At 51.8% G+C, this 19,466-nt stretch overlaps 1 protein-coding gene across 2 annotated transcripts in view; it reads left to right on the top strand.

Annotated features, from left to right (window-relative positions):
* The first annotated feature begins 1,022 nt into the window (after positions 1-1,022).
* TRIM62 (tripartite motif containing 62) overlaps positions 1,023-19,466 on the top strand; it is a 36,715-nt gene continuing 18,271 nt past the window's right edge. Inside the window, exons 1-3 of one of the 2 annotated variants that reach the window (XM_054463860.2) lie at positions 1,023-1,198; positions 1,636-2,167; positions 17,557-17,652. In XM_054463860.2, coding sequence (XP_054319835.1) covers positions 1,760-2,167; positions 17,557-17,652 — 504 coding nt within the window. In that variant the 5' untranslated portion in view covers positions 1,023-1,198; positions 1,636-1,759. Of the gene's footprint in view, positions 2,168-17,556; positions 17,653-19,466 lie in introns of both variants that reach the window. The other variant, XM_054463851.2, reaches the window with a different exon arrangement.

Below are 19,466 nucleotides of genomic sequence, written 5' to 3' on the forward strand. Positions count from 1 at the left end.
AATACCCTAGTCTTCTCTCCTTACCCACTGTTGGGGCCCCAGTTTGGGTCTCGCCTCCTGCAGGCACGATGACAACAGCACCTTAGGCGTTCCCAGTCTTTCCTTCCTCCTGCAACCCATGGCATTGATGCAGTTATTCAGCTACACACCTTTACTGTGTGCTGGGTGCTGTGCATGCGCAGACACATTGGAAAAGCTCCCTGTCTTCTTCACCTTGCAGATGGTATAATGATTATCTCTGAGACTTCCTGAAACCCAGTCGGACCAGGTCATTCCCTTGCCTGAAAGCCCCATGCCTTCAAGAAATTCTTTACCATGACCCACAATGACCTCCAGCCCACCCAGGCTCCTTCTCCACCCCACCCCCAACAGTACAGAATTACTCGCACTTCCTTCACTGTGCCCTCCCCTTTCACGCCTCTGTGCTTTTGCACAGGCTGTCTCCTCTGCCTAGAAATCCCTTATCCCCTCTCCATCTGGCACACAAGACAAGTTCTCCTATTACTTTTTCTCCCTCTCTCCTGCTCCACCCCTCACCTCCTTACACACACACACACACACACACACACGGACACACACACACACACACAAATACAGCACTCCGGAATTGTTTGCCAATGGAGGCAGCCTCCGGGGCCAGATGTTAGCCAGGGCTTTCCAAACTTCTCCCCAACCACTCCTTAAGAAAGTGAAGAGGAAATGGGACCCCAGGGCTTAGGAGTGTGAGGGCCTTGAACTTGCTCTAAGCAAGCAGGGCATTTCAAGAGTGTTATCTTTATATTTTATGCAGAAGTTGTATTCCAAACATATTCTTGTTCGTTTTAATACAAAATATGATTTTTTCTACACCTTCAAATCGATTATCCAGAAAGATGCTCCTTGTTTATTTGTTGTGCTCTCAAATTAGCTGCTCCGCCTCGCCGCGGGGACCCTAAGCCAGACCTGGATGCAGTTCCAAGTACACACCCCGAAGGAACAGCTGGGCTTGGCTTCCCCGGGAGCTGGAGGATGGTGGGGGCGGGGCGGGGGTCAACCGGCTGGTGGCCCCGCCCCTCCCCCGCCCGCTGCGGGGGCGGAGTTGCTTGGGTCCCGCCCACGGGGGCGGGGAGGCAGCCGCGGCCACCAGCAGCTCGGATTCGGCTGGTTCCGGGTTGAGAGGCTGCGCTGGACCGAAGCGGTGGCTGCTAAGCCCGCGCGGGTAAGGGATCGCGCTGGGCCAGGGTTTGGGGCCGGGATCCGGCAGCTGAGCGGGCCGGCACCCCTCCTCTTCTCTGCCGGTCACAGCCAATGTACGGCTCCGCCTGGCTGCCCCCTCCCCCAGGATTCCCCATCCCCAGCTTCTCGCCCTCCCCGCACGGCCCCCACCCCGGGATTTCGACCCCCTCAAGGGCTCCACCCCGCTCCAGGATCCCCTTCTCCCAGCTCCTATCCCTTAGGACTGCCCCGCCCCCTAGAACCTCCCCGCCAGGATCTCCGTCCCTCAGCCGCTCACAGCCTCCTCCCAGCGCCCATCGCCTTGAGCTGCCCACTACCTCTAGACTGCCCTCCCGGGCTGGCGTCCCACGGAGTCTCAGCCGCGCACCCCTTCCTCGCGTTACCCTCCTTCCGAACAGCACCCCCTCCCTTCTCCGGTAGCTCCTACCCCTGCCTGTGCGGGCCTCGCCCCCGCGCCCAGCCCTCGGTGCTGCCTCCGACAGCGCCGCGCTCTCTCAGCCGCCCCCCTGCCCCTCGGGCCCCCCTCTCTGCTGCCCCCGGCGCCATGGCGTGCAGCCTCAAGGACGAGCTGCTGTGCTCCATCTGCCTGAGCATCTACCAGGACCCGGTGAGCCTGGGCTGCGAGCACTACTTCTGCCGCCGCTGCATCACCGAGCACTGGGTGCGGCAGGAGGCGCAGGGCGCCCGCGACTGCCCCGAGTGCCGGCGCACGTTCGCCGAGCCCGCGCTGGCGCCCAGCCTCAAGCTGGCCAACATCGTGGAGCGCTACAGCGCCTTCCCGCTGGACGCCATCCTCAACGCGCGCCGCGCCGCGCGACCCTGCCAGGCGCACGACAAGGTCAAGCTCTTCTGCCTCACGGACCGCGCGCTGCTCTGCTTCTTCTGCGACGAGCCTGCGCTGCACGAGCAGCATCAGGTCACCGGTATCGACGACGCCTTCGACGAGCTGCAGGTGCGCTGCCGGGCCTGCCTGGGGAAGGGGCGGGGCCGGGCTGGAGGTGGGGCCGGGCCGGGGGTGGGGTCAGGGCTGGACCGCGGGCCGGACCCAGTCAGAATGGTCCTGGGGCGGGGCCGCCGGCAGGGTCAGGGCCCTATCAGGAGTAACGCGGGGCAGGGAGGGGCGGGGTCGCCGCGGGGCGGGGACGTGGGGGCGGGGCCTTGGGGGCGGGGCCTTGGGCAGTCCGGACCCGGCGGGATCTGAGACAGACCTGGAGTACCGGCTGGTCTGCGGTTAGGGAGAAGTCGGGGATGCGGATGGGACGGCGGAAACAAGTGAGATCAGAACTGGACCAGATACTGGGCTGGGGCAGGGTTGTGGACGAAGCGGAATCAGAGTTGGGCAAAGGCAGGGCCACTGTCAGACTGAGGGCGAGGCCGCGAGGATGGGTCTGTATTAAACCGGGTAGCTGAGCTCTGGCAGGCTGGGGGTTCTGTGGGGGCGGAGACTGGATCAGATGTGCATCAGGACTAAGAGGAGTACGGGGACTAGAATGTGCTGGACAGGTGAGGGTGAAACCTAATAGAGGGGTATAAGTTAGGGTGCCAAACTGCTGAGAGGGCAGGTTTGAGTGCCGAGGGTTAGGCCAAGGTGTATGAGGGGTTAAGACTGAGATCAGGTCCAGATACTCTACAACAAGTTTAGATTTAAGCCAGAGTAGAGGCCGGGTTGAGTGGGGCCAGGACTTAAAGGTAAAGATTTGGAGAATAAGGCCCAGATGTAAGGTGATTCAAGAAGGGAGGGGCTAGACCTCTAGGAGTCTCTAGGGGTTTTTGATGACCTCTTTGGCTCCGTCCCCCACATCAGGACTTTTGAAGACTAAGTGAAACGGTACATGCAGAGTGACCTGAGCATAGTTGGCATAGAACTCTAATCGGTCTCCCTTAAGACTTCCTGTCTTCACTGACAAACTCCTACTCAACTTTTAAGGCCTTGCTCAAATGTCCTCTCTGTGAAGCATTAGAACTGCATTTCCCCAAATGCTCTCTATTAATAAGTGTAGGAAATGTAGTATATTTTTTATACCCACCCCCGTGGAGAATTTTCAGTGTGCATTTGCATATTAAAAGCTTAGAGAAATCTTGTTGCAAATAAATCTATTTTACTGTGTTTAATAAAATGGTTCCCAAGCTTATTTGGGCCTGGCATCCTTTTTTCAAGCTAAATCACTTAAATCCAGCAGTCCCATGTACCTGGCTTTGGGATACTAGTCGAGCACGTAGTTCTCCAAGGCCAGACACAGAATCTTATTTCTCCTATCTATGGCCCCAAAGACTGGTGCAAGGCCTGGCCCACAGTACACACCAATAAAGGCCGAATGAATGAACGAAAGAATAACCAACCCTGGCCTAAGCTGGACCAGACTGTGGAGCGTTTGGAAGCAGAAGGTTTTTGGCTCAAACATTTTATGAAAATGGAGTGGGCTAACTTGGGAGGTAATGAGCTCTCTGGCCTCGAGATACTCAAACAGAAACTAAGTAATTACTTTCCCCTGTATTGTAGGGGCTCCCAACCCCTCCACACACTAGTCTTTGAGTAGGCCTGCACCCAGCAGATGCCCATGGGCCTCAGGAGAAATGGCCCATGTTCACCATCGCTCCTTCCCTGTCCCTTTTATCTCGAAACTACAACTGACTCCCTTCCAGTCTAGCTGTCTGAGGATGAAGGCCCCATCAGAGGGTGAGAAAGGGCCTGGGCCTCTGGGAGCCTGCACAAGTCTTGGCCCTCCAACCCCAGAGCCATCGTGCTAGGCGCTGCTGCTGTCCATCTCCCCGTCTATGGAGTCACATAAGCAGGAAGAGTTTGAAGGGACTCTGTCTGAAACCATCTGTCCAACCTCTTCATCTAGGAATGGAAAGTGAGGCCTGGAGAAGCGATGTGACTTGCCCAAGGCCACACTTCCAGACAGTGAGAAAGCCAGGGCTATAGCGCACAGCCTGACCCAGATCCCTTTTCTCTGATCTCTCCCCTCCTTGTCTGACCTTCTAGCCTCTGCTTCAGAGCCTTGGTTCTCCTGTGTGCAAACCAGGAAATCCAAATTACTGTATGTTGGGCTTCTGTACTCTATCCCATGACCTGGGGGACACAGGAGAAATTGAACATGTATTACCTACAAATATTATTGAAATGCTTCATTATTGGGTGAAAAGTAAAACAGGACTGCCACTTGCTTACTCTCTAGCGCACTGTCCTGGGGTTGGACACACTTGGGTTCCAAACCTGCTGTGGGCACTGTGTGCACCCTGGTGAGTCACTTCATGTAAACGTTGATGTTCTGTCTGTACAATGGGGTCAGGATGCTTCCTTCCTACCAGGACTTTTGTGAGGCTGACCTGGGATTAACCTGCTATTTGAGGTTCAAAGGCACACAGTACGGGCTGGAATAACATACAGCCCAACTTTTCTCTTCCTGCCTGTGAGAGCTCATGTGCCCAGCTGAGTGAATGCCCAACTCTCCTCTCTGGCCCGAGAAGGAGGCCTTGCTTTAATGTGTCCTCTGGGCTTGGCAATTTGGTGTCAGGGAAATCTGCCTCCCGTCTAGAGAGGATGTGCTGCTGGGTGAGATTCAAGGCATCCTCCACCCCCACCTACCTCTCCCTGCATAGGGGGAAGGCAAGGCTTATTCGCTATTTATGCAGCAGAAATAAGGCCGAACCCACCCTCACATCCCCTTCTCTCCCAGCAGCTGATGGAGCTGGGGCCCTTCTCCTGCAGAATTACAGACTCAGAGCCATGCAGATCATCTGGTGCCACATCCACTTGACAGATGGGGAAACAGCAGAGGGAGAGGGAGGAAGGGGACTTGCCCAAGGCCTCGAAGCCAGAGGAGGCTGGGCCTATACTCAGCTGGAGTCTCCCAACACCCTACCTAGCAGTTGGCCTGGAGCTTTTACATTTATTATAAATCCTTGAGGCATCAGAGCAGAGAAATTAAGAGCGGTGCTTTGTACTCAGGTAATCTCAATCCTGGCTCTACCATTTACTGTGTGGCTTTGGGAAGATTATTTACCATTTCTGAGCCTCGGGTCCTTCATGGATAACATGGAAGTAATTATATTAGGATTAAAAAAGATGATGTTTATAAAAACTTAGTACTGCACTTGGCACCTAACGGCACTCAATAAATGACAGCTATAGTAGGTTACATCTTACTCGGCACTATTGACATTTGGGGCTAGATAACTGTTGTGCAGGGCCATCTTGTGTGTTATAGGAAGTCTGGTAGCATCCCTGGCCTCTACCCATTAGATGCCAGTAGCAAACTCCACCCACCCCCCAAGTTGTGACAATCAAAACCATCTCCAAGCATTGACAAATGTCTCCTAGAGTCAAAATCACCTCTAGTTGAGAAACCTGACCTAGAGAAGTCCTACTCAGCTTTAAAACTTCAGCTCAAATATCACCTCCTCTGTGAAGCCTTCCCTGACCTACTAAGCACAATTGCTTTGTACTCCAGATTCCATCACAGGGGTCAGATCCTGACATGCTGTGTGTCCTTGGTCACGTCATTTTGCTTCTCTAAGGCTCCTTCTCTAAGGTTCATCTGTAACACGAGGATATGACGTTCCTGGGAAGGATGTTGTAAGGGTTAGGGATCCTTTATCAGAAGTGCCTAGTATTGTGCCTGGCACAGTAGGCCCCCCAAAACTATTTTTAAATATCTTTATTCTGATTATAAAATTAACATAAGAAGCAGAGCTGTATAATGTAAAAGTTAAAGTCCCCCCATAATCATACCCCATGAAACATGGCAGGAGTTACTATATAGTTCTAAGGATTTTTATGTAACCCGTGGGTGTGCATGTGCCTGTGTGTGCATGCGTACATGCATGTGTGTGTGCATGTGTGTGCATGCATGCATGCATGTGTGTGTGTGTGCATGTGTATGTGTGTTGGTGTCTTCCTCCCCACCTCCACTGCTGAGTACCTGGACCACTGAGCAAAGTGGAGGGAAGGAGCCCATTTCCAAAGAGTTCAGGGCTTCTCAGCCAATATTCATCAAACCCAGTCTGAATGCCTGGGACTGCACTAAGAGCTTTTCTTGCATTACCTCATTTAATCTTCATAGCACCCTGTGGGATGGGTACTGTTATCTATTTCCTTTACTGATGAAGAAACAGACTCAGAGGAATTAAGTGACTCATTTGGTCACCCAGCTGGTAAATGGCAGGGCCAGGATTGGAAGCCAGTCTGACTAGGCCACATATCGTCCCTGAGCTACCTCTGAGGGCTGGGTAATTGTCTCCCAGCCACCCTGCCTGTCCTGTGTTGACAGGGCTAGGCCATCTGTGCCAGCTGACGCCCCGAGGGCAGGTGGTTGGGACGTCATCTTGGTCAGAGCAGGCGTGGCATCCGGCTCTCTGGCCATCTCAGGTTCCTAACCCCCAGAGAGGGGATCCGATTCAGTCTCAGCCGCCCCCTCCAGGCCTCATGTGACCATTGGAGCCCTTCCCAAGGCTTCCTTCATGCCAAAGAAGACAGCAGTGGATCAGCCTTGGACACAAGCCCTGGTAGGCAGGGTATGGTGATCTAGTGACACCAAGGCAGCCACCCAAGGAGGGAGGGGGCTGGGGGCTAGGTTCAAATCCTGGCTCTGGTTTCTTCCAGAAGAGGGGGTGACACCCTCTTACCCAATCTGAGAAATGGAAGTAAGAACTAGCCCTCCTGCTTTATGTATAAAGAGAGAGAAAGAGTTGCTAAATATCCAAAGAAATGAGAGATTCAGAGGCACTTTATTTTGTAGCATAGACAGGAAGGCAGCTGGGTTGTCTGTGTTGTGGGGAAGTGGCTCTGCTGTTACTTTTCCAAGGAGAGGGCAGGATTTCTATGCCAACAGCAGACTCTGTGAGGGCAAAGCTGGCTGTGGGTCAAACTCAGAGCTGGCCGCTGGCATCTCCACATCCCTCTTCACAGGTGTCTGGGCAGCCAGGATACCTTGGCTGAGCAGGGGCCACGGTGTAGAAACTTAGGGCCAACATTGAAGACCCCAAGATGTTTATTTTATAGAAAGAAAAAAGACCTGGTAGGGACTAACAATGATGAAACAACGACTCTAAAAAATTATAGCCCAAGTTTTGGAGGCACAAAGTAAGTTATGGGGCACTTACTGTGTGCCAGGTGCTGTGTTATAGGCATTTGATCCTCACAAGGATTTTTTCGTTCCCTACTCCCTGAGTGGGACTGAGATTAGTACCATCTCACAGATGAAGAAAATGAGGCTGAGAGATTCAGTAACCTTCTCAAGATCACACTGCAAGTAGGAGGAAGAGCTGAGATTCAAAATGGTGTTTCTGGCTCAGAATTCAACCTCCTTCCCAACATGCCAACTGTCCCAGGGAGCACCAAATGGGGAGGAACCTGAGAAACCATCTGGTTGACACGCTGCCCATTTTGCAGATGGGGAAACTGCCTTACCCAGAGTTAGACTAGAGCGCAGCTCTCCCGACTCAGTCCAGTGTTGTTTTCCCAGTACCATTTACCTTCCTGACCTCCATCTCTGCTTGAACACTCAGCGGGATGAGGCGGATTTGGAGGTGAGTTCTGTCTTGGATTCAGGGATTCATTTAATAATTTCTGGGCTGGGCGCAGTGGCCCACGCCTGTAATCCCAGCACTTCGGGAGGCCAAGGCAGGCGGATCACCTGAGTTTGAGATCAGCCTGGCCAACATGATGAAACCCCCATCTCTACTAAAAATAAAAAAAAAAAAAATTAGCTGGGCATTCGTGGCACACACCTATAATCCCAGCTACTCGGGAGGCTGAGGCACGAGAATCGCTTGAACCCGGGAGGCAGAGGTTGCAGTGAGCCGAGACCGTTCCACTATACTCCAGCCTGGGTGACAGAGCGAGACTCCATCTTAAAAAAAATACATATACACATACATATACATATACATATACATATACATATACATATACATATACATATATATACATATACATATATGTGTGCGTGTACATATATACACATATACATGTATATATGTATATATATACATATGTGTGTGTATATATATATATATATATATATATATATACACACACACACACATAATTTCTTTAGCCAGTATCTGTGCCATGGCTACAGAGGGCCAGCCCTGTGTTGGGCCCAGGAGAGAACTACACAAGACCTGGCCCTGTGTGGTCCCGAGAGATAGGCCCATAAACTGGTAGGTTGCTGTAACTGAGGCTTGCTCTGTTGAGCTGAATCCTAAAAGATATGCTGAGTGCTTCAGGCCAGGGAGCAGAAAGAAAGATGTTATGGACAGAGGGAATAAAAACATGCACACCCTGGTGCAGATTGTTCCAGGGACTGGGTTCAAGGCTTTGACAGGCAGGCATGCTCTCCTCTCTCTCTCCCCCAGCCTACCTCTCATTTAATTCTAACAGTAACCCTATGAGATGGATCTCATTGCCCCATTTTATAAATGGAGAAACTGAGGCTCAGAAACTGTGCCTAGCTGGGCACAGTAGCTCACACCTGTAATTCCAGTAGTTTGAGAGGTCAAGGCAGGAGGATTGCTTGAGCCCAGAAGTTCGAGACCAGTCTGGGCAACATGGCAAAACCCTATCTCTACAAAAAATGCAAAAAAATTAGCTGGGCATGGTTTCATGTACCTGTAGTCCCAGCTATTTGGGAGGCTGAGGTGGGAGGATTGCTTGAGCCCAGGAGGTTGAAACTGCAGTGAGCTGTGATGGTGCCACTGCACTCCAGCCAGCCTGGGCAACAGAGTGAGACTCTGTCTCAAAAAAACAAAAAGGAAAAATAGAAACTGTGCCTAAGAGCCTGGAAAGGGAGAAGGGAGAAGAAAGGGGAAGAAGAAAGGGGGGAAAAGAATATAAATGTATTTACTACCTCTGAATTGTACACCTAAAAATGGTAAAGATGATAAGTTATATATGTATATTTTACCTCAATAAAATTTTTTTAAAAAAGAGGCTAAGCACAGTGGCTTATGCTTCTAATCCCAGCTCTTGGGAGGCCAAGGCGGGAGGATCATTTGAGGCCAGAAGCTAGGAGTTCGAGACCATCCTGGGCAACACAGAGTGACCCCATCTCTACAACAAATTTTTAAAAATTATCCAGGCATGGTGCATGCCTATAGTGTGAGGTACTTGGGAGGCTGAGGCAGGAGGATTACTTGAACCCCAAGAGTTTGAGGCTATAGTGAGCTATGATTGCACCACTGCACTTCAGCCTAGGTGATAGAGTGAGCCCTTGTCTCTAAAAAAAATTTTTTTTAATTAGGGAAAAAAAAAAAAAAGAAAGAAACTGTGCTTAAGGTCAGAAAACCACTAAGTGTCCCTGAAGCTGAAACTTGAACTCAGGTTATCTGAGTGTGACCAGGGACAGGCATGGAGGTGAGCACACATTCAGGTGGTTCGTTGTGGCTGGAGGGGAGGGTGTGGCAGGAGGAGGTAAGAATGGAAAAGCAAGGCTTGACCAGCTCAGGAAGGGCTTTGAATGCTTGAATGTGCACATACATGCACACACACACATACACACATACACATGCATGCACACACAAGCTCACACACACACATGCATGCACCCATTGAGCTTGATCCTTAACATGCTAGGAAGCCAGAAACAGATGTGAGCAGGTAAGTGCAGCCCGGCCAGGTCTGCATTATGGACCAAGCACTCTGGGGCAGTGTGCCAGGGAAGCTGGTGGGAGACCCTAGAAGCAGGGACTGGCCAGATGTTGCCAGAGATTGTATGGTTCGGAAGTGCACAGGGAGGGTTGGGGCTCAAAGATATAAAAGAATTCCAGTCTGTTGGGAGGACCAGGAGCATCCGGTTCTAGGTATAGATGAAGGTTTGGGGTTGGGGAATGGGAGAGGCAAGTTCAAGTTTGTCACGTTCAGGTTTCTGGCATCCTCGGGTCAGAAAGAGAAAGAGAGAGCAGTACCCAGGCATGGAGAAGAGGAGAGGCTTGAGCACCTACTGTGTGCAGCACCATGCTGGGCCATGTCATAGGTGCCATCTCAGTTTAGCCTTCATCACAACACTGTGAAAGCTTGTGGAGGTGAGCCCTGAGCGAAAGTCATACAGTCAGGATTTGAACACAGGCTTTTCTGATGAAGAGTCCCTGAAGCCAGAACTGAGATGGCTTTCCACAGCTGCTTTGTCCCCTGGGTCAGAGGGAGGGATGGCCTCACAGCAGGAGAGATCTGGCCTTGGGAACATTTGAGCCCTGCCTCTCTGTGCCCCCCAACTCCTCTGTTGCCCCAGTCCTGGCTTCTTCATACCAATAAAGAGCCCCAGAGCCTCAAAGCTGGCAATATTTGCATAACTGTGTGCTCAGGGCCGCACAGACTCCACAGCCCCACCCTCTGAGGTGTGTCCTCCCCACTCACCTCATCCTGCCCTGCCCACCCCTGCTCCAATGGGGCCCTGTGGAATCCATCTCTCCCAGGCTGACATTCAAGGCCTCCTCCAGTGCCCACCCGAACCTTACCTAGCCCCAAGTGGCTTTTCCAGCTTGTGACCCCACCCACCTGTCACATGCCTGGCTGCAGCCATCCCCAGCCACCCCCACTTCCTGCACACATGAGGGTGGGCCCCTACCCAACCTGTTCTCCCCACCTGCGATGCCCTGGCCCATCCTGGAGACTTGAAGGAACCCTGGCCATCCATCTTCCTTTGTCCTTCCATCAGAAATAAATTCCTTCCTTGAAACTCCCCCAGTTCTGAGTCCCAACTTTACATATAGTTACTATGATGATAATGACAACTAAGATTCATTGAGCTCACCCTGTACATCATGTCAGGTCATGAATTAAGTCATTTCATTCCCAGAGCAAGCCTATGGAGCAGGTGCTGTTAGGCCTTTCTTAATAGATTTGAGGCCCGGCGCCATGGCTGATGCCTGTCACCCCAGCACTTTGGGAGGCCAAGGTAGGCGGATCACTTGAGGTCAGGAGTTCAAGACCAGCCTGGCCAACATGGCGAAACCCCATCTCTACTAAAAATACAAAAATTAGCCAGGCGGGTGCCTGTAATTCCAGCTACTCAGGAGGCTGAGGCAGGAGAATCACTTGAACCTGGGAGGCAGAGGTTGCAGTGAGCCAAGATCGCACTACTACATTCCAGCCTGGGTTACAGAGCGAGATTCCGTCTCCAAAAAACATAAAAATAAAAATAAGACCTTACTTTACAGATTTGGAAACCAAGGTGAAGGGAGGGCGCTGTGAGCACAGCCAGGTGTTGTCAGCTGTACTGGATCCTAGCAGGCCCTCCATGTTTATCCTGTTCTTTGTATTTTACCTATTCAAGTTTCTTCCTCCTCGACTAACTGCAAATTCTTCAAGGACCATGTATAGGCCTATCCCTGGAGCGGCCAGCACAAAGCCTGACACTCATTGGGTACTCAGAAATTTTTGCTGCATTGATTTGCGTGGGAGGTAGGGAGGCCAAGAGATTTTGAACATGGATTTTCGGAGCCACTGAGAGCCTCCCCTCTGCCTCTTACTAGCTGCGTGAACTTAGGCAAGCTGCCTAACCTCATTGAGACTCAATTTCCCCCTCTGTGAGATGGACACAATAAAGACACTACTAACCTTGTGGATTGTTGTGAGAATTAGGTGACAAGATGCCTGTGAAATTCAAACCCAAACCACACCCGCCTCCAGCCCCTCTGGTTCTGGGTCTCTGTCGTTACCAGTGTCCTTCCTCAGGGTTAAGCTGTATCACTTGGGAGTTTATCAGGCTCCAGTTTCCTGTGTGACCTCTCTGCTGGAGTAAAATTTCCAGTTTGTTCTCCTCTGTCAAGCTGTGTGGCCGTGGGCCAGTCGGTCCCTTCCCTTGGGCCTGTGTTTCCTGTCCTGGCAATCCAAGGGGTTGGACCAGATGGTCCCTGCAGCCTCTTCCTGCTCTAGCCATCTGAGAAGGGAAGGAGGGGCCACCTGGACACAGTGAGGGATGAAGACACAAAGAAGCGACTGGGGAGCTGCATACGGGACACAGTGACCGCTCTGTCTCCCGAGCACCCAGGGTGTGCCAGGCTCTGTACCCTGTGAGGCTGAACACTTCTTACCATTGTCTCATTTTATCCTCCCAACCCTAGGAGATATGATTATCCCCATTTTTCAGACAAGGCACTGGGGCACAGAGAGGTTAGGTGACATCCTAGGGTCACACAGCCCAGTGGGTGGTAGAGCCAGTCTTCTAACCAAGGAAGGAGACACGTTGGAGGGGGAGGGGTGACACAGCTCAGGCAGCCTTCTAAGTCCTACCTTCTGGACTCTAGGGTTTGGTTTTCCTAAGTTAGCTGTTCCTTTGGGCTCTGTACCTAGCCCACCCAGGGAACTCTGCCTGCTGGGGGCCTTCTCTCCCCTCCCACCCTTTCAGAGGTGAACTCTGACCCAGCCTAGCCTCATCCCTGGGCAGGGACATCCTGAAGACTCAGCGAGGCCAGGGGTGTGTGGCCGTGTCCTAGGTACTGAGATTGTGAAAATCTCCCCTTTCCACAGTCCTTGCCCTCAAGAGCCCACAATCTAGTAGGGGAGATTTTTGTTGTTGTTTTAAAGATGGGGTCTCGCTCTGTCACCCCGGCTGGAGTGTACAATCTAGTAGGGGAGATTTTTTTTTTAAAGAGACCGGGCTGTGTCACCCAGGCTGGAGTGCAGTGGCACAGTCTTGGCTCACTGCAACCTCCTGGGTTAAAGCGATTCTCACGCCTCAGCCTCCCAAGTAGCTGGAATTACAGGTGCCCGCCACCATGCCCGGCTAATTTTTGTATTTTTAGTAGAGACAGGGTTTTGCCATGTTGGCCAGGCTGGTTTTGAACTTCTGACCTTAGGTGATCCACCTGCCTCAGCCTCCCAAAGGGTTGGGATTACAGGTGTGAGCCACTGTGCCTGGCCTAGTAGGGGAGATTGACAGGTAACCTCGCAATTAAAATGCAGTGTGTGCCATCAGGGTAAAAGTGTGGGACACTGTGCATGCAGAGTTTGAGACATGTACTCCCAGGGGAGGTGACATTTGATCTGGGTCTTGAGAGATGTGTAAAGGCCTGGAGAGCCCTGCGAGCTGCTCAGTGTGTCTGGAGCAGTACTGTCCACTAGAACTCTGGTAGAACGGGCAGTTGTGTGTCTGCACTGTCTGATACAGCAGCCCAGGTGGCTGGCAAGCACTTGAAATGTGGCCAGTGCAACCGAGGAGCTGAATTTTCCATTTTATTTCATTTTAATTAATTGCAATTTAAATAGCCACGTGTGTCGTATTGAACAGCACACGTCTGGACCAAGAGCTAGGACTGGAGAAGAAAAGGTTGGGGCCAGCAGTGAAGAGCCTTGAATGTCACCCTAAGGCTTTGTGCCTTTCTTCCCAGACAACGTGGAAATCTGCAGACTGGCGCAATGGGGAGAGTGAGAGGGGGAAGCATTTATAGATCTGCCCTTTAGAACAATCACTGCAGCTGCTGTGCAGGGCACTTGGAGCAGCAGGAGAGCTAGAGGCAGGGAGGAGCCTGGGGCCACAGCCCAGAAAAGAAGTGATAAAAACCAAACCAGAGGCAGCACGCATAGAGAGGAGAGAACAAATTCCAGAGCAAACCTGGTGACTGGATTGGTTTGGAGGCGGTAGGAATCAAGGATGACTCTCACTCTGAGGTTTCTGGCTAGAATGGAGTTGGGGGAGGGGTGCCCTTCACTGAGATGGGGAATTTGGGGAGAGGAGCAAGTTTGGGATCTCCTAACACGATCGCAGCATTCCCCATGATGTAAGTGTCTGTGTCCCTGACTGTCACCCCAACACATGCACACCTCGTGGCATCATGTTTAGGACTCACCCCTCATCTCTCCCCATCCCTGACACAGCACCATGTGGGGCCCAAGGTCTCACCACATGTTTGTGGAATGGGCAAATGAGTGTTCCGATTCTCCCAGGATCCAGGAGGAAGGAGCAAGCCCGCTGTCCTTATTCTCTGACTCCAAAATCAAGGAGGAAATGTCCAGGTTTCTTGAGTGCCCTGAGCAATGTGAGGAACACAGACTCCAAGGCAGTTTCTCAGAAATCCTGAAGAGCTGCCTGGGTGGCTGGGTCTTCTGTGGACCCATGGGGACTACCACGGGGAGAATTGTAGCACTCAGCCCATCTCCTCAACATCTGCCTCTCAGCCACACTGTGTCCCAGGCTGGATAGCCCAAGGCTGTCAGAGGCACCTGAGGAGCAGTCTTTCTACTCTCTTAGGCAAACAAGATTCCTCTGCTTCGAGGACTATATCCGCTCAAGCTGCACACGAATGTTAGGAATGACTTTCAGCTGTTAGTAACAGAGCCCTGGCTGAAGTAGCTGCAGTCAGATGGGGTGCGTTTCTCTCTCATGTAAGACAAGTCTCTAGGAAAGGACTCCAGGTAGGGTGTGCTGCAGCAGGTTGCACTGGCTCCTGAGAGCTGATTGTGTGCATCTCATCCCAATGCCAAGTCCAACTACTACTTCACACTGATAGCTTGAAATCCACTTGAGTGGGAACATTTACACCATGGAAATTGGCACTGTTGGGGCTTAAAAAAAAAAAGTTTTTCTCAGACAGCCAGCTTCCTAGCATGTCACTGAGTAAACCAATGGTGTGGCAGCCCCACAGTCATCAGGGACTCAGGCTCCTTCTTCCTTCTACTCTTCTGGTTTCAGCTTGTGACTTTGGTCTTTACAGTTGCCTCATGGCCTGAGATGGCTGCCAGAGTTCCAACCATTGCATCAGCATGGGCTCTCAAAACAAGCAGCTTGTATTTTTCTATCTTACCCCCATTTTCATGGCTGGCTCCTCCTCATCCTTCTGCTGTCACCTCCTCAGAGAAGCCTTCCCTGGCTACCCTACCTAAAGTCCCCTCCATCTCACACTGCTTTATTTTCTCTGCAGGACACACCATATTGGTAACCTTGCTCCTTTATTATTTTCCTTGTTTGTTGTCTGTCTTCCCCACCAGACTAGTCCCTATGGTCAGGGACTGTGTCTGTCTTGTCCTTTGCCATAATCCCAGTGCCTCAACAGTGCCTGGTACATAATAGTTGCCCAAGAAATAGTTGTTAAATGAATAATTGATAGTAATCAAAGATAATTTTGTTTCCTGCATTCTTCCATCTGCATGTCATCATGAATATTTTCCCATGTTGCTGCCTAGTCTGTAAAATTAATTGAACTAGACATTTACCGAGGCCCTCCCTGGTCTGACAAGCTGAATGAGTGGGAGGGAGGTGGATGTGAACAGGTAAGTCAGCCTTCCTGGCACTGCTCACAGCCCAGGCTGACTGGGGAACTCAGAGGCCATTTCCAGGAACTTCATTCACGCAGCAGGCGTCATTGAGTCCCATCTCAGTGCCAGGCTGTTGCTGGGTGTGAGGTATATGGAGAGGGAGCAGTAGGAGCCGCCCTGGAGGACTCGTGGGCCAATACGGGGACAAAGGAGAGACAGACAGGAGAACAACTGGCAATAATACAATAGGCTAGATTCTCAATGCCTGCAGACAGCTGGACCCTGTGCTAGGGAGTACTCAACTCCATACCCCATTTATCACTTGACAAATAATCACTGAGTCCCTGAGCATAAGGCAGGGAACAAGCCAGACAAGATTCCTACTACTCTCATGAAACTCACATTCTAGTGAGGAGACAAGCAATAAACACAGTCAAATATATTCAGACAGCAGAAGGTGCAAGGAAGACCGTGAATCCAGATGCGTGACAGGGTATGAGGAGGTGCCACTGTGTGTGGGGTGGTCAGGCAAGACTCTTCAAGGAGGTGGCATCTGAGTTAAGTTAATGGTACAAAGGAGTCACCATGAGAAACTCTGAGAGTGGAGGCCACCAGCCAGAGGGAATAGCCAGGGCATAGTCTGAAGGTTGGAACGAGCTCAAGATGGTGGAGGCACAGGAAGAAGGCCACTGGCTGGATGGGAGTGATGGGGGAGGCTGTTAGAGACAGAGGTGGGATCAGAGGGTGCCCCAAACTCAGCAATCAAGATGAATAGTATTTAATGCAATATTTCTTAAATCAAAATTAATGCAAAAAACCCACGATGAACAAAATTCAACATTTCCAACAAGGCCAGGATCACTAACAGTGCTCTGCTGAGCCACACTGGAACCTGAGACAAAGGAAAAATCAGTGATGCTGATCATGTTTTTATTTAAAATTTTGATATCTTGTGTGTCGTGGATTTATTGTTATTCATCGCAGGAGTCATCATGGTAGAAAACGTGTCACCTGGCATCAAGATCATGGTCTCCACAACCAGGCTGCCCAGGTTCCAATTCCTTCTTTACCGTTCTATGCTTATCTGTATGCTGTGGGGCTAGTTTCTTGACCTCTCTGTATCTTTTTCTCCATCAGAAGATGGAGATAATAATTGTGCCTCCCTTAGGGTTACTGAGAGGCCCAAGTGATTTAATACAAGCAAAGAGCTAAGAACAGTGCCCAGCCCACTGTAGCCCTCAGAGAACATTGGCAGCTAGTCTGTAGCATTGGACTGGTACAGCTTTGGTTCCTTAGAGCAGCAGTCCCCAACCTTTTTAGCACCAGGGACCAGCTTCATGGAAGACAATTTTTCCACAAACCGCAGGGGTTGGGGGTGGGGTGATGGTTTCAGGATGATTCAAGTGCATTACATTTATTGTGCACTTTATTTCTATTATTATTTCATTGTAATATATAATGGAATAATTACACAACTCAACATGATGTAGAATCAGTGGGAGCCCTGAGCTTGTTTTTCCGCAGCTAGACAGTCCCATCTGGGGGTGATGGAAGACAGTGAGTGATCATCAGGCATTAGATTCTCATAAGGAGCAGGCAACCTAGATCCCTCCCATGTGCAGAATCTAATGCTCCTGTGAGAATCTAATGCCACCACTGATCCAACAGGAGGTGGAGTCAGGTGGTAATGCCAGCGATGAGGAGCGGCTGTAAATACAGATGGTTTGCCCCTCCCCACCATGGTTCATCTAATGCTGTGCGGCCAGGTTCCTAACAAGCTACGGACCAATACCCATCTGTGGCCTGGGGGTTGGAGACCCCTGCCTTAATTCTAAGCGGAGATCCAGGGCCGAGTGTGGGGAGCCGGAGAGTGTGTATGTGGAGGTTGATTGTCACAGAAGCCTCTAGGGTGAACAAAGAGGAGGAGGCTGTTGCAAAGATGCGAGTGAAAGATATGGACAGATTCTGGAGGTATTTAGGAGACAGACTCTACAGGACTTGCTGGTGGTTGAACTGTGACGGGAGGCAAGTGTTGGAGGTTGGGGACAGAGGCCAGGCTAACCCCCAGGGCCTGGCAGTGGTCAGGGCTGAATGCCTGGGCCAGGCGTGGCCCCCGCCCCCATCCCGGCCCTGGTGTGTTTCAGAGGGAGCTGAAGGAGCAACTTCAGGCCCTTCAAGACAGCGAGCGGGAGCACACCGAAGCGCTGCAGCTGCTCAAGCGACAACTGGCGGAGACCAAGGTGAGCCTGGCCGCGGCGCCGGGGTGGGGCCGGCGGAGATGAGGGCAGGGCTTAGAGGGGCGGGGCCATCTGGGGAAGAGAGGCGGGGCCTCGGGTGTGCAGTGGAAACCTGGCTTCAAGGAGCCAAACCTGGAGTGAGAAGGGCAGGGTGGGGAAGAGGGTAGGGCGTCCGTGAAGTTAAATGGGGCGGGACCCACCCCATCATGACTGGCTGCAAGGATGTGGGCTGGTCCCTCTGTTAAGGATGGGGCCATTTCTCCCTTCCCACTTTGGGTGGAAGTTGAGGCGGGTCCAGGGACCCTCCGGAAACCCCCTGCCTCCTGAAGGGCCGGGAAATGTGCTCAGTCTCTTCTTCCTATCCCCTTATTAAAAACGCCCAACCCTGGTGTTGTGACACACACTTGTAGTCCCAGTCTCTTCAGAGGCCGAGGCAAGATGATGGCTTGAGCCCAGGAGTTTGAGACTAGCCTGGCCAATATAGCGAGATGCCTTCTCTACCAAAAAAAAAAAAAAAAAAAAAAAAAATTGAATATAGCCAGGCGTGGTGGCACATGCCTGTAGTCCCAGCTACTCTGGAGACTGAGACAGATGGGAAGATCGCCTGAGCCCAGGAGTTTGAGGCTGCAGTAGGCCATGATCATGCCACTGCACTCCAGCCTGGGTGACAGAGTGATACCCTGTCTCTAAAATGAATGAATGAATGAATAAGCCCATTGCCTAGGAGTCAATCCTGAGCATGTCCCCACGAAGCCCTCCAGAGGTGGCCCAGCCCTGGTATCATCTCCCCTTAAGCTCAGGCCATGGGATATGGACTCTGAAAGGTAGGGCCAAACTCTGCAGTCTCTGGCTACCGTGGTTTGGGAAATAAACAAACAAACAGACCTTTCCACTGACCTGAGAAGGACATGGGTTCTGATCCCACCACTAACTCACTGTGTGACTTTGGGTAAATTGCATGCTTTTCTGGGCCCCCAGCCTTCCCACCTGTTCAGTGGGGACTGCCAGGCTCAGTCCAGCACTCTGGGACTAGAAGGTGCCGGGTGGAGTCCCCACTGTACAGAGTGACTCTGTGTCGTGAGGCCTGGGGTGATTTCAGGCTGACCCCGCTCTGTCAGTAGGAGCTGCAGCAGAGCCTTAAGAATGCGCTGGGCCTCTGGAGGTCATCCCGAGGCCTGGAGACACCATTGGAAACCCAGATCTATGCCCCAGCTTGGCCACCAACCCACTGTGGGGTCTCAGGAAGGTCATGACAAACAATTCTTCACAGAACATTCCAGATTGCCTCTGGGCAGGACCCTCAAGGGGGCAACAGATGATAAACAGTCACAGGATGCTGGCCTCATTGCTTCCCACAGCCTCAGTTTCCCCATCTGTCAGGTGATTCCGTACCTCTTGGATGATGAGAAGCAAATGGAAGCCTCTCTCTGGATGAGAGCGGAGTATTATGGGCTGTTCCTTCTCCCCAGCAGCACTCTCTTCTCTTCTCTCCACGTCCCACACCCTCTTTGTTTTTCTCCACTGACCTCTTCCTCCCCCGCTTTCCTGTCCATCTGTCTGCCTCTGGGGGGTCCTGTGGGGCCACATCCCCCTCGAGTTCCCCCAGCCCCACTTCCTGTCTGGACTGGGGTGTTTATACAAGAAATGCCTATGGATGCTTTGGAGGTCATATTTCACCTGGTGCCTGACTCGGCTTTCCTGCTGCGCCTGCCCCTCCAATGGCCCGGCCTGAGGGCCTGTCTGATCTCCCTCCTCAGGCCCTCTGTTTTCCTTGGTCGAGGCCCTGGTGGGGTGATGCATTCTTGGCAGGGTGTTTT

This window comes from Pongo pygmaeus, chromosome 1 (genome assembly GCF_028885625.2).
Source record: "Pongo pygmaeus isolate AG05252 chromosome 1, NHGRI_mPonPyg2-v2.0_pri, whole genome shotgun sequence".
In the NCBI taxonomy this organism is placed as follows: domain Eukaryota; kingdom Metazoa; phylum Chordata; class Mammalia; order Primates; family Hominidae; genus Pongo; species Pongo pygmaeus.